Source organism: Salvelinus fontinalis, chromosome 39 (genome assembly GCF_029448725.1).
Source record: "Salvelinus fontinalis isolate EN_2023a chromosome 39, ASM2944872v1, whole genome shotgun sequence".
Classification (NCBI taxonomy): domain Eukaryota; kingdom Metazoa; phylum Chordata; class Actinopteri; order Salmoniformes; family Salmonidae; genus Salvelinus; species Salvelinus fontinalis.
Window position 1 is genome coordinate 15,557,593 of NC_074703.1, and position 15,336 is coordinate 15,572,928.

The 15,336-nt window shown below is 43.5% G+C and overlaps 1 protein-coding gene, 1 long non-coding RNA gene and 1 pseudogene across 2 annotated transcripts; 2 read left to right on the forward strand and 1 right to left on the reverse strand.

The window, feature by feature from the left end:
• The first annotated feature begins 8 nt into the window (after positions 1 to 8).
• On the forward strand, positions 9 to 4,726 carry LOC129838926 (uncharacterized). Its single transcript, XR_008756933.1, has 3 exons — positions 9 to 92; positions 357 to 394; positions 2,272 to 4,726. It is a non-coding gene; the product is annotated as an uncharacterized LOC129838926 (long non-coding RNA).
• LOC129838921 (zinc finger and SCAN domain-containing protein 2-like) lies at positions 287 to 4,773 on the reverse strand. The gene is made up of 7 exons (XM_055906189.1): positions 4,616 to 4,773; positions 4,074 to 4,276; positions 3,832 to 3,924; positions 3,612 to 3,707; positions 3,399 to 3,509; positions 3,101 to 3,230; positions 287 to 2,478 (listed from the first exon to the last, which is right to left on the reverse strand). The coding sequence occupies exons 1-7, from the start codon at positions 4,647 to 4,649 to the stop codon at positions 737 to 739; spliced, it is 2,409 nt and encodes an 802-aa protein (XP_055762164.1). The 5' UTR covers positions 4,650 to 4,773; the 3' UTR covers positions 287 to 736.
• Positions 4,774 to 12,007: 7,234 nt separating this feature from the next.
• On the forward strand, positions 12,008 to 13,177 carry LOC129838494 (uncharacterized; annotated as a pseudogene).
• Positions 13,178 to 15,336: the final 2,159 nt, after the last annotated feature.

The following is a 15,336-nucleotide window of genomic DNA, read 5'->3' on the forward strand; positions in this document are numbered from 1 at the left end:
GAGTGGTAGCATAACAACATTACCGCCACCTACCGTGCTGGAATAAGAGCCGCAAGTGAATCCGGCTCTTTTCTTGAAAATATACATTTGAGGTAAAAACATAAATTTCATATTTTTTCTGTATAACGTTATATATCTGGATGAGTATTAATCTTTATTAATGAACTTTTGTGGCTTAATACAATCTTTAAATGTATTATAAAAAGTAATCGCACAGGACCATTCTAGCAAACATTTGGTTTCCCTTGCTGTGAATGTTTTCAACTTAAACAGCAAAACAAATGAGTAGTGGCACACAATAATGACTTTATTTGCCTTTATCCAACACCAAATGTTGTTCATATTTTTTTGTAAAGGCTTCCGGCAATCATTGACTGCTCTCAAAAAGAGATATGTAAGTAGCTGTCAATTTACATCTTATGTCATTGGAATTGCAACCTATCCAAAAAAAAGCATCACAAACAAATAGGTTTTAATGACACAATCATTCATTGTTGGTATCTAACAGGACATATGTTTGTTTCTGCATGAATTAAGCCAGCCATTCTACCATTTGTCAATGTTCAGTCTAGGGAATCCTGGATTATGGTCCAAAATTGTCAAGTTTATAACAAAAAAAACCAAGAACATGATTACAGCCAATGGCATGGCATTGTGACAAAGCTAAACTTGTGCAGAACAATAAAACTAGCATCCCAGTCAGTGTGTGTGTGGAGGGCAGCCACTGTGCAGAAAATCAACTCCTTTTGGAGGAATGTCTCCTGCGCCGGTTGGTGTGACTGTATTTCCTTGTCTGCTCAGATCGCTCTCCTGAGTGCAACCGCTCATGCGCCTTTAGAAGACGTGGTAACTTGAAGACCTTTCCACACTGGTCACAGGGGTGCCCCTCCGTCGTGTGGTGGATAATTATGTGCTCCTTCAGGTGCTGATTCAGCTTGTATGTCTTCCCACACATGTCGCAGTGGTAAGGGCGTTCGCCTGTGTGCAGACGTTTGTGACTGCTCAAGCTGCTGCTCTGTTTAAAGGTCTTGTCACATATGTCACATCTGTAAGGTTTTACAGAGGTGTGCGTAAACATGTGGGCCTTAATGAGTCCGTTGCTGCCAAACACCTTCTGGCAGACAGGGCATGGGATCTTGGGCTTGGGGCCATGGTCCCTTTGGTGTTTCTTCAGGTCAAACTCATAAACAAAAGTCTTTCCACACTGGGCACACAGGAACGGGCGGTTCCCAATGTGATAGCCCATGTGCCTCTTCAGCCCACTGGGATGAAAGAAGCGCATCCCACACTGCTCACAGATGAACGGGCGCTCCATGGTGTGCCAGCGCTCGTGGACAGACAGCTTGTATTGGGTTGGGAATCTCTTCTGACAATGAGTGCAGGGAAAGTTATTTTCACTTGCATGAGACTGGATGTGTATTCTGCAATAGAATGCTTGGCTGAAGCCCTTTCCACAGATGGTGCATTTATGTGGTTTTGCACCCGTGTGGATGAGCTGATGCTTCTTCAGGTCAGCCTTTTTCCGAAAGCCCTTGTCACACTCATCACACTTAAATGGCCGCGCTTCAGAGTGATTTTTCATATGAGTGGTCATACCTCCTAAGGACCTGAAGGCCCTGCCACACTCAGTGCACTTGAAAGGTTTCTCTCCTGTGTGAATGCGGAGGTGATTTTCCAGCTGAGACGGATAGACAAAACTCTTCCCACACTCCTGGCAAATGATGGTTGCCTCAGGAATTCTCCTTTTCGAGGGTACCGTTATTCTTTGTGGCTTGGGCACCCATCTCCTTCGGATAACAGCCTTCTCAAAGAGATTGGCTTCTGTTTCCTGACCACCAATTACCACACTGCTTCCAAGACATGTGTCACCTGACCGGATCTCCTTGTCTACATCATTGTTTTGTGGAAGGGGTGGCAAGGAAGGGAGCGAGATCGAGTTACTTGCAATGTGGGAGACCCACTGGTGGACACTCGCTACTTTGACCGGTGGGTTACACGGTTGGTTCCCATTGGTGACCGTGGCAGGGATGACTAATTTGACTATCTGTAAAGGAGAGGATTTGGTGAAGGAACTATTTATCAGTGATACAAGCTGTTGGTGTCTCTGTGTTGGCAACCTACTCCTTACTGTTGGTGCCCCTTTTGATGGTGCCCCTCCTACTAGTCCGCTAACACCTTGAGGACTAGACACGCTCTCTGGCAGTGCATTGTCACACACTGCATTTTTCACCCCATTTCCGTTATCCCTGGCATCCTCTTCTCTATCTACAGTACTATCTTCTCCAGCATGTGGCGAGTCATCTGACATCATTCCCAGATCCTCCAAGTCACTGAAGGAGGCAGGGTTCATGAGGCTTAGAGTAGCTTCTAGTGATTCTGATGGCTTGTCAAGATCTGGCTCCATTGATGGCATTCCACAGGCGAGGCGGAAGGACAGCGAAGACAGCACACAGTCACCCACAGAGGAAGTGAGAGGTACTGCGAAAAAAAATAAAAAAAATAACAATATTTAAGGATATTCTGCTAATTAAAAAAAATCCTACGCTTTTTTTTTTACATTCCTGTTTAAAAAAATCATAAAATGGTTCGTAATGAGCTGAAAGGTCCCGTATGTAGTTTTGTGTGCAACCCAACCAAATGTACATAGAAATGTGAGTTATAGATCTGTCTTTCTCATTGTAAGCAAGAATGAAAAGTGCTATATCAGTGTTATGCATGCTATTTCTATGCCTTCCATCCTTAAGTTTAGCTTTTTAATCTTTTTATTTAAGGTTTTGTAAACTAAATTCATACAGCTAAAAATATTATATTCATGATCATTGAAAATATATTTCACAGTGGTTCATATTGTACAGCCATTATTTAAATTGCTTTTTTTGTCACATACTGAAAGTAGGAGAACATTACAGAATTTTACCAACCAGGTAATGGCTGAGCGATTTCTCCACATTGTACTTTAAATTTTCTATGTCAAAAATAAAACTTGTAAAGTTTTTTTTTTATAGCTGTTTATAAATCTACTGTACATACACAGAGAGGATAACAGATACTGATTGAAGTAGAGACTCCAAAGCTTTCTATGGACTGTTTTCAAGCCTACCATTTTTGTTTAACTGGATTTTATTTAGCAGGTTCTGGTGCTGGAGGAGGATCTTCAGGTGCTCAGGGTCAGACACAGACTGTCCACACTCCTCCAGGTCAGAGGGGGCAGCACTGATAATGGATGCTATCTGAGAAGGAGAGGTAGAAGCTAAGATCAGCAAAGGTGGGGTGGCTTAGCATGTGAGGTCAAGACAATAATATGGCATGTGTTGACATAAACTGTTATCTAATAATGACAAAATTAGGTATGATCAGTGAACTGTTAGTTATAGACTTGTCATGTACCAGTTAATTACCTGGGAGAGATCTGGCACAGATAGCAGTTGTTCCAGTCTGAGGACCAAGCCTCCTACAAGGGCCTGCAGTGCTGTGTCATACTTGGAGCCATAATGTGTATGGAACTCCTCCTACAGGGAAGCAAAGAGTGACAGTGTCTGAGAGAAGCTACCTGAATGATGAGCCGCTAAAATCAAGTCAGACGAAAGGGAGAGAGAGAAAGTATGTCAAACCTGGAAGAAGTGCTTCCTCTCATAAGGGTTTTTCAGCAGGGTTTGGACCAGCGCCACAAAGTTAGCCTGTGACTCCTCCACTTCCATATCTTGCTGCTGTAACACAGAATGTGAATAATTTGATACAAGAATAACTTATCTGGTTATCTGAATTGAGCTATTAAAATGAGCAGCTGTTACATCCTTTGAATGTATGCAGGAGAGAGAAAAATATTCTTACCCCTGCGGATGCACTGATGTTAATCTTTCCCAGGAGACGTTGGATGGCCTGAGGGTTAGGTGGACAATCGTTGCGGAACATCTCCAAGATCATCTAATTAATGGGAATCATGGCGATATTGAGTAAACTTGCAACTTCCCTGCCCTCCTTACACACATATAGTTTCTACTGGCATTGTTATAAATGTGTCAATCAAAGCATAATCAACTACTCCTCCCATGACCACACATCATGTCACTCACCCTTGCTCTCAGGCCCAGGATGAGTTGAGCCCTCTGTTTGAAACTCAGCAACTTTGGAACGGCTTCAGTCACCACAGTTACAAATTCCTCGACCTTCCCATAGTGCATCACATTGCGTTGATTCACCACATGCCATACAAATGAATACATCAGCCGCAGGGGAGAAACCAATAGTCGCAAAGAGGAGAGAGGAAGAGGGGGGCCTATGGAAAGAAGAGGGACCCAATAAATATTTAGGCTGTACTGGTTGTTGCATAACAAAAAATCATATTCGTCTACAACATCAAGGCTATACAAAATATTATGATAAGACTATACCACAGATGAGAGTTGTAATCTTTGGTTTTACTATATTTAGCAGCAATAGCTAGCTACATTTAGAAAGAAAGCCAACATGATATTAACATGAAACGAATGTAGTTAGCTATGTTACTTTACAGTTCACTTGGGGCTGCCTGTATGTTGAATTTGAGCTACTCTAGCTTACGTTAGCCAGGGTTAATAGCATAGACTGTAACGTTACTTTTAGAAACAACCCCTACCCGTACTGGCAGCCGCTTTGACGCGTTTGTCCATGATGGAAAAGTTGTTATCAAAAGTATGTATGGATAATTAACAGCATACAACTGTATATCAACATGCAATAAAATAAATGTGGAACTGGAAACAACAACCGTACATTCAGAAAGTAATTAGTGTCTCGTCAGCAACACTAGAAAAGTATTTCCGGGTCACTGTTTCGGGAAATTTCAAAATAAAAGTAACCACGAAATAGTAAAAAAAGTAATTCACCTCTATTTCAGTGGCGATTTTAGCATGTAAATCTTGGTGGGGCAAACACATTTTTGGGGGGATGCATGCCAGCAAAGCCACTACACAACTCAACACTAAACAATACATGAATTGCACTATAACGGTGACAAACAGTGCCCACAAACTGTTAGGGCCGATATCAAGCTGTCCCAACAGCAGTCCCGACACCTTAGCACTGCTACACCTTGCTTTCAGCGGAGCCTTGTCTGGCAGCGAAACAGTTCATTCAGACTCATTTACTGCCTTTAAAAAAAACATTGCTGATATGGCTGATTTGCCTAAACAAATGTGATTTCTACTGACAATTGAGATGTACACACTATGGCATAAGGGGAGGAAAAGCGGATAAGAGGCAATCCATAATTTCGATTAAGACATGAATGAGCGAGTGACAACAGACGTAGTCAATATAACTATTTGTTCAGCCTTTTTGAAATGTGCAGCGACTGAATTCAGAACATGGGCCGTTCTTACAGTGTACTCCCTGTACAACATGTCAGAACCGTAGGATAAATAAAGGGGGCATATAAACAGACAATTAAATGATTTAATGATTTACTCGATGATTACATTTCTCTAAAACAGGTTATAGGCTACATGTGCATCACCATCTTAGAATAGTAGGGGAAATTAAGAGGTGGAAATAGACCAAATTATTAGGGTGAGGCACATTGAATGCCATTTGGGCTCCCGAGTGGCGCAGCGGACTAAGACACTGCATCTTAGTGCTAAAGGTGTCACTATAGACACCCTGGATCGAATCCAGGCTGTATCACATGATGGACGGTGTAGGACGTCATTGTAAATCAGAATTTGTTCTTAACTGACTTGCCTAGTTAAATAAAACAAAAATTGTGTCTTTGCGTGTCAAAAAACATACATGTCATATAAGACAATTTGACATGTTAAATAACACAATTCTATTATATAATGTTGTTTGGCTGAATTTGCACATGCAAGCCAAGCACCACCACTGCTATCAGTAGCACTGTCAAAGCTGTACAAAAAAAGTTGTCAAACAAGCACACACCGGCCACGAACGATGTGTTTACAATACCACGTTGGTGAAATTAGACTACCGTACATTTTCAGGGTTAGCCACATGGGCTACTAACAGCTTACTACACTTAGTATTACTTGCTTAGCTACAGTATACATACAGTTGAAGTCGGAAGTTTACATACACTTAGGTTGCAGTCATTAAAACTAATTTTTCAACCACTCCACAAATTTCTTGTTAACAAACTATAGTTTTGGCAAGTCGGTTAGGATATCTACTTTGTGCATGACACAAGTAATTTTTTCAACAATTGTTTACAGACATATTATTTCACTTATAATTCACTGTATCATAATTCCAGTGGGTCAGAAGTTTACATACACTAAATTGACTGAGCCTTTAAATAGCTTGGGGAAATAATGTCATGGCTTTAGAAGCTTCTGATAGGCTAATTGACATCATTTGAGTCAATTGGAGGTGTACCTGTGGATGTATTTCAAGGCCTACCTTCAAACTCAGTGCCTCTTTGCTTGACATCATGGGAAAATCAGCCAAGACCTCAGAGAAAAATGGTAGACCTCCACAAGTCTGGTTCATCCTTGGGAGCAATTTCCAAACGCATGAAGGTACCACGTTCATCTGTACAAACAATAGTACGCCAGTATAAACACCATGGGACCACGCAACCATCATACCGCTCAGGAAGGAGACGCGTTCTGGGATCCTAGAGATGAACATATTTTGGTGCGAAAAGTGCAAATCAATCCCAGAACAACAGCAAAGGACCTTGTGAAGATGTTGGAGGAAACAGGTACAAAAGTATCAATATCCACAGTAAAACAAGTCCTACATCGACATAACCTGAAAGGCGCTCAGCAAGGAAGAAGCCAGTGCTCCAAAACCTCCATAAAAAATTCAGACTATGGTTTGCAACTGCACATGGGCACAAAGATCGTACTTTTTGGAGAAATGTCCTCTGGTCAGATGAAACAAAAATATAACTGTTTGGCCATAATGACCATTATGTTTGAAGGAAAAAGGGGATGCTTGGAAGCCGAAGAACACCATCCCAACCGTGAAGCACGGGGGGTCGCATCATCATGTTGTGGGGGTGCTTTGCTGCAGGAGGGACTGGTGCACTTTACAAAATAGATGGCATCATGAGTATGGAAAATGATGCAGATATATTGAAGCAACATCTCAAGACATCAGTCATGAAGTTAAAGCTTGGTCGCAAATGGGTCTTCCAAATGGACAATGACCCTAAGCATCCTTCCAAAGTTGTGACAAAGTGGCTTAAGGACAACAAAGTCAAGGTATTGGAGTGGCCATCACAAAGCCCTGATCTCAATCCTATAGAAAATTTGTGGGCAGAACTGAAAAAGCGTGTGGGAGCAAGTAGGCCTACAAACCTGACTCAGTTACACCAGCTCTGTCAGGAGGAATGGGACAAAATTCACCCAACATATTGTGGGAAGCTTGTGAAAGGCTCCCTGAAATGTTTGACCCAAGTTAAACAATTTAAAGGCAATGCTACCAAATATTAATTGTGTTTGTAAACTTCTGACCCACTGGGAATGTGATGAAAGAAATAAAAGCTGAAAATCATTCTCTCAACTATTATTCTGACATTTCACATTCTTAAATTAAAGTGGTAATCCTAACTGACCTAAAACATGGAATTTTTACCAGGATTAAATGTCAGGAATTGTGAAAAACTGAGGTTAAATGTATTTGGCTAAAGTGTATGTACATTTCCGACTTCAACTGTATCTCCCTTGAATTTTACATAATATATGCAGTAGCCGACAAGACATTTTTGGACTCACCTTGTGAAGGTGGCACAGCGGTCCTTTGTGGGAAAATTCTGTCATCAAACTTTGTCATCAAAGTCTGGCATTCTCTGCATTTTTGGTGGGAACTCTGACAAAAAACACACAGCCACTCTGTTGAATAGCAGGATAACGTTAATTGTTGCTTTGCAATGCTTGCAGTTAGCCACTGATTCCTTCCAAACTACTCATTGTTGAGTTTGCTATTTCCAACTTGTTGTGTAATCTTTATGTCCAATGGCCGATGAGCACCGATACGTTTTATCTATAATTTCTCTTCCTTATTTCTCTTCATTTGACAAGGATTAAAAAGGATTTGCCAGTAGATTGTCGACTTTATTCATGATGATGATTGCCAGCTAATACTTTGAAAGGAAGATGTTGACTTGATCAGTCCAATCAAAGCTACTGTACATATAACGTGATTTTACATAATTTTATCTTTTGCCAATGACCTTGAGCCAACTTGGAATGGCACTTGTCATATAACTCTATGGCAGGACCCCAAGGGCTGAAATTTTGGATGTCTACCATTATCAAGGACTTAAACCTGGCGATGACGTACTTTCCCCATGATTGACAGAACACTAAGCCAATCACGGTTCAATGCTCCTATTTGCTGCTGGCTCTCCCCACCACCACTACAGAAAGCACTGAGCTTGGCTGAAATACCTGCATTTTTGAGCTGCCTTACTCAAGAAAACAAAAAAGAGACCATGTGTGTATGCAGCTTTATTAACTGAATGACATGTATCTATTTTTTACATTGTTTGCAAACTGATATGTGACACGTATTAATTCCAAAATAACATGCAAAACGGACAAGCTAAAAAAACACATATACACTACTCAAAAAAATAAAGGGAACACTAAAATAACACATCCTAGATCTGAATGAATGAAATATTCTTATTAAATACTTTTTTCTTTACATAGTTGAATGTGCTGACAACAAAATCACACAAAAATGATCAATGGAAATCAAATTTATCTACCCATGGACGTCTGGATTTGGAGTCACACTCAAAATTAAAGTGGAAAACCACACTACAGGCTGATCCAACTTTGATGTTATGTCCTTAAAACAAGTCAAAATGAGGCTCAGTAGTGTGTGTGGCCTCCACGTGCCTGTATGACCTCCCTACAACGCCTTGGCATGCTCCTGATGAGGTGGCGGATGGTCTCCTGAGGGATCTCCTCCCAGACCTGGACTAAAGCATCCGCCAACTCCTGGACAGTCTGTGGTGCAACGTGGCGTTGGTGGATGGAGCGAGACATGATGTCCCAGATGTGCTTAATTGGATTCAGGTCTGGGGAACGGGCGGGCCAGTCCATAGCATCAATGCCTTCCTCTTGCAGGAACTGCTGACACACTCCAGCCACATGAGGTCTAGCATTGTCTTGCATTAGTAGGAACCCAGGGCCAACCGCACCAGCATATGGTCTCACAAGGGGTCTGAGGATCTCATCTCAGTACCTAATGGCAGTCAGGCTACCTCTGGCGAGCACATGGAGGCCTGTGCGGCCCCGCCAAAAAATGCCACCCCACACCATGACTGACCCACCGCCAAACCGGTCATGCTGGAGGATGTTTCAGGCAGCAGAACGTTCTCCACGGCGTCTCCAGACTCTGTCACGTCTGTCACATGTGCTCAGTGTGAACCTGCTTTCATCTGTGAAGAGCACAGGGTGCCAGTGGCGAATTTGCCAATCTTGGTGTTCTCTGGCAAATGCCAAATGTCCTGCACGGTGTTGGGCTGTAAGCACAACCCCCACCTGTGGATGTCGGGCCCTCACACCACCCTCATGTTTCTGACCGTTTGAGCAGACACATGCACATTTGTGGCCTGTTGGAGGTCATTTTGCAGGGCTCTGGCAGTGCTCCTCCTGCTCCTCCTTGCACAAAGGCGGAGGTAGCGGTCCTGCTGCTGGGTTGTTGCCCTCCTACGGCCTCCTCCACGTCTCCTGATGTACTGGCCTGTCTCCTGGTAGCGCCTCCATGCTCTGGACACTACGCTGACAGACACAGCAAACCTTCTTGCCACAGCTCGCATTGATGTGCCATCCTGGATGAGCTGCATTACCTGAGCCACTTGTGTGGGTTGTAGACTCCGTCTCATGCTACCACTAGAGTGAAAGCACCGCCAGCATTCAAAAGTGACCAAAACATCAGCCAGGAAGCATAGGAACTGAGAAGTGGTCTGTGGTTAACACCTGCAGAACCACTCCTTTATTGGGGGTGTCTTGCTAATTGCCTATAATTTCCACCTGTTGTCTATTCCATTAGCACAACAGCATGTGAAATTTATTGTCAATCAGTGTTGCTTCCTAAGTGGACAGTTTGATTTCACAGAAGTGTGATTGACTTGGAGTTACATTGTGTTGTTTAAGTGTTCCCTTTATTTTTTTGAGCAGTGTATATTTATATATATATATATGCAGTCATAGTAAGTAAAAAAAAATCTCAGGAAAATAGCTATCAGCAAGTCAGTGTCAAGTGCTAGTGTTAGTTAACAAAAGTATTTTAAGGGGGGATTATTTAAAATACTAATTGAAGAGGTAGGGTTTAAGATGTTTTTTGGAAGATGGGCAGGGACTCTACTGTCCTAGCTTCAGGGGGAAACTGGTTCCACCGTTGGGGTGCCAGGACAGAGAAGAGCTTGGACGGGGCTGAGTGGGAGCTGCTCTCCCGTGGGGTTGGAAGGGCCAAGAGACCCAGAAGTGGCAGAACAGAGTGCTTGGGGTGTAGGGTTTGAGCATAGCCTGAAGGCAGTGCCTCTTGCTGCTCCGTAGGCAAGTACCATGGTCTTGAAGTGGATGCGAGCTTCGACTGGAAGCCAGTGGAGTGTGCGGAAGAGTGGGGTGACATGGGAGAACTTGGAAAGGTTGAACACCAGGCAGGCTGCAGTGTTTTGGGTAAGTTGCAGGGGTTTGATGGCACAAGCGGGGAGCCCAGACTACAGTGAGTTGCAGTAGTCCAGACAGGAGATGACAAGTGCCTGGATTAGGACCTGCATTGCTTCCTGTGTGAGGTAGGGTCGTACTCTATGGATGTTGTAGAGCATGAACCTGCAGGAGCGAGTGACTGCTTTGATGTTTGCAGAGAACGACAGGGTGTTGTCAAGGGTCACGCCATGGTGATTTTCACTCTGGAAGTGGGACACCACTTCCAGCCATGATAAAGAGGTGAAATAGATATCTGCCAGGCATGCAGAGATGCGTGTCACCACCTGAGTGTCAGAAGGGTGGGGGGAGAAAAGTAGTTGAGTGTCTTCCGCATAGCAATGATAGGAGAGACCATGTGAGGATATGACGGAGCCGAGTGACTTGGTGTATAGACAGAAGAGGGCCCAGAACCAAGCCCTGGTGGACATCGGTAGTGAGAGTACGTGGTGCAGACAAAGATTGTCTCCATGTCACCTGGTAGGAGCTGCCTGCCAGACAGGATGCAATCCAAGACTGTACAGAGCCTGAGACACCAAGCTCTAAGAGGGTGGAGAGCAGGATCTAATGGTTCATATTTTCGAAGGAAGAGGATAGATCTAGAAGGATGAGAACAGAGGAGAGAGAGTCAGCTTTGGCAGTGTGGAGAGCCTCCGTGACACAGAGAAGAGCAGTCTCAGTTGAGTGACCCGTCTTGAAGCCTGACCGGTTTGGGTCAAGAAGATCATTCTTAGAGAGACAGGGAGAGAGTAGGTCTGAGACAGCACGCTCAAGTGTTTTGGAAAGAAAATCAAGAAGGGATGCCGGTCTGTAGTTTTTGAGGTCAGAGGTGTCAAGTGTTGTTTTCTTGAGAAGGGGAGCAACTCAGAACATTTTGAAGTCACAGGGGACGCAGCCAATGGTCAAGGATAAGTTGATGAGGGAAGTGAGGAGTGGGATAATCAAATCAAATCAAAGTTTATTTGTCACGTGCTCCGAAAACAACAGGTGTAGACCTTACAGTGAAATGCTTACTTACAGCCTGTAACCAATAGTGCGAAAAAAAGGTATATATATATGTGTGTGTGTGTGTGTGTGTGTGTGTGTGTGTGTGTGTGTGTGTGTGTGTGTGTGTGTGTGTGTGTGTGTGTGTGTGTGTGTGTGTGTGTGTGTGTGTGTGTAAAAAAAAAAAAAAAAAGTTAAAAAAAGTAAAAAAAAAAAACAGCAGTAAAAACACATTTGAAAATACCAGTAGCAAGGCTATATACAGACACCGGTCAGTCAGTCTTATTGAGGTAGTATGTACATGTAGTAACCTGGTATGTTTATGTTTACCAATAGATGGCAGTATTGACTCAAGACAAGGGTTTGCTTCCCGCTATCCGTAGCTATTTCCTATGTCTACCTATTTAACTGTGATTAAGAAAGCTTCAGGTAGTTTAAGCCAGGTGCATAAGATAATGTAAATCTAAGTTACAATTAAATACTAAACCGTACGTAAGTCTCATGAGTCGTAATTCTAAGAAGCCTTTAAGGATACTACATATTTGGCGATGAGGATAACTATGGAGAACTGCGTTGGATTTTTTTTGCCACGAAGTTAACGGAGTGTTTGGCGTGCGACGCGGGAGGTGAGACTCAAGTGAGCGGTGGAAGATTCTGAAGGATTGATTCCCTGGATACGGGTAGGACAAATTATTGACTGTGTGAGGGGAGAAAGAATCGGAAAATATGGCTTTGGCAACAATAGGCTCGCTACCACCATTTGATCCTAAAAATCAGGAATGGGAGGAGTACTGTGAAATAATGGAACATTTCTTTGCTGCTAATGAAATAACTGATGCGGGTAAACAGAAATCCATACTCATAAGCGTTGTCGGTGCGTACAGCTTAATGAGGAACCTGTTGAGCCCAGATACACCAGGAGAAAAGTCATTCATAGATTTAGTCGAGCTATTAAAAAATCACTTCAACCCCAAACCCAGTGAGATAGTACAAAGATTCAAGTTTGATTCACTCATGAGAAAACCTAACGAATCAGTGGGGGAATATGTGGCTGAGTTGAGAACTAGCATTGGACTGTAACTATGGGAATACATTATCGCAAATGCTACGCGATCGGCTGGTGTGTGGGATTAATGATGACAGGATACAAATACAATTGTTATCAGAGCCTAATCTCACGTTTGAGAATGCACTCAAACTGGCTCACGCCATGGAGTCCGCAAATAGAAATGCACTGGATTTGCAGGCAAGGGGGGCAACTGCGTGCCATACAATAAAAGAGAGCAGCGCTTAGAATTTCAAAGAACAGAAAGCTGTGGTGCAGCAGCCAATAGAGACTGTTATCGTTGCAAAGGCAAACACGCAGCGTTTGACTGTAAATTCAAACACGAAAAGTGTTATGCATGTGGGATAATAGGCCACATTGCGACGGCGTGCCGCAATAAAAAAAAAAGCCACAGGCTGCAGAAAAGAGGTCTGACAGAAAACCGAATACCTCCAGACGCTCTAGCTACCGCTCTAATCAAGTGATAGAAAGTGAAAGTGAGTGCGCAGACGCAGAGCAAGCATTCTCAATGTACAGTGTACAGGGGGCGAATATGAAGAAGGTGGAGCCTTTCATTGTGGAAATGGGAATAAATGGATTGAAGGTACCGTTTGAACTAGACACAGGATGTAGTGTCACTCTGATGAACAGGTCCCAATTCTATAGGAAGTGGAAAACCGTTGAAGTGCCTAAACTGAGAGACACCCCCATTAAACTCAGAACGTACACAGGGGAGAAGATCACTGTGATTGGAGTTGCTGATGTTCAAGTGGAATATCATGGACAAAAGAAAAATCTGCCTCTCTTAGTAGTGGAAGGTACTGGCCCCAGCTTACTAGGAAGAGGGTGGTTGGAGGAAATAAAATTGAACTGGGATGAAATCAAACATGTCACCACAGAGACATTGACACTACAGCAGGTGCTTTCAAAGCATGAGTGTGTTTTCAAAGAAGAGCTAGGGACATTAAAAGGGGTCCAAGCTACCATTCATGTTGCTGCTGATGCTACTCCCAGATTCTATATGCCAAGATCAGTTCCATATGCCATGAAGCCTAAAGTGGATGTGGAAATTGACAGACTCTTAGCAGAGAATATAATTGTACCTGTCAAGTTTTCTGAGTGGGCAGCACCAGTTGTTCCCATACTAAAACCAGATGGTTCAATCAGATTATGCGGTGACTATAAACTGACTGTAAATAGAGTTTCTTCTCTGGAGCAGTACCCAATACCCAAAGTGGAGGATTTGCTTTCAACGTTAACCGGAGGGCAACAGTTTACAAAACTGGACATGAGTCACGCATATCAGCAAGTGCTAATGGATAAAGCTTCACAGAAGTACCTGACCATAAACACCCACAGAGGGATGTTTACCTATAAACGCTTACCTTTCGGGGTGTCTTCTGCACCAGCTATCTTCCAAAGAACTATGGAGGGAATTCTGCAGGGGATACCCAAGGTAGTAGTTTACCTCGACGACATTCTTGTCACGGGGGTCATGAAGGAGGAACATCTCAGAAACTTAGGTGAAGTTTTGAGGAGGATGGAGGACGCCTGTCTCCGGCTGAAGAGGAGCAAGTGTACACTGTTGGCTGATGAAGTGCAGTACCTGGGTCACAAGGCGGATGCCAAGGGGTTACACACTGTCAAAGCTAAAGTGAGGGCTGTTGTGGAAGCTCCAGCTCCGACAAACGTTACAGAGCTGAAAGCCTATCTAGGCTTACTGAACTATTACAATCGCTTCCTCCCGAACCTCTCTACCCTCTTAGCTCCTCTACATCAACTGCTAAGGAAGGATGTGGCCTGGAAATGGTCAGAAAGACAGGAAGAAGCTTTTGCAAAGTCAAAGGTGTTACTGCAATCAGCTGAAGTGCTAGTGCACTACTCAGCAGACAGAGATCTCATCTTATCGTGTGATGCCTCATCGTATGGTGTGGGGGCGGTGCTATCCCACAGGATGGAGAACGGTGCAGAGAAACCTATCGGGTTCATGTCAAGAACGTTGTTGCCAGCGGAGAAAAAGTACTCTCAGCTGGACAAGGAAGGACTGGCTGTCTTATTCGGAATACAGAGATTCCACAAGTACTTGTATGGGAGAACATTCACTATTGTGACGGATCATAAGCCTCTGATCTCTCAGTTCCATGAACAAAAGCCAGTACCACAATGGTCTCTCCAAGAGTTCAACGTTGGAATGTGTGGCTCAGGGCCTACGAGTACAGAATAATTTACAAACCAGGTAGATACCATGGGAATGCTGATGCTCTGAGTAGGCTGCCTGTTCCAGAAATCATCATTCAGGAAGAAGAAAATGACCAGGTTTTGATGATCGATGTGTTGGACGATGCACCGGTGAACACAGCACAAATCAGGCAATGGACTTCAAAGGATGTGACGTTATCACAAGTGCATGAATTTATCCTGAAAGGATGGCCTACAGTGACAGAGCCTCAGATCATGCCTTACTACACTCGCCGCTTGGCATTGAGTGTTCGAGATGGATGTGTTCTGTGGGGTTCAAGAGTAGTTATCCCACCACAAGGTCGGGGGTTGCTACTGAAGTTGTTGCATCAGTCGCATCCAGGTATGTCGAGAATGAAAGGCCTAGCGAGGTCATATGTCTGGTGGCCAAAGATGGACCATGATGTG

Bases quoted from the DNA above. Each gene is read 5' to 3' on its own strand.
- LOC129838921 (XM_055906189.1), bottom strand. From the start codon at position 4,649: ATGGACAAACGCGTCAAAGCGGCTGCCAGTACGG. The intron at 3,510-3,611 runs GTTTGACATACT...GCTTCCCTGTAG, and splicing joins AGAGGAAGCACTTCTTCCAG to GAGGAGTTCCATACACATTA. The intron at 2,479-3,100 runs GTAGGCTTGAAA...TTTTTTTCGCAG, and splicing joins AATCCAGTTAAACAAAAATG to TACCTCTCACTTCCTCTGTG.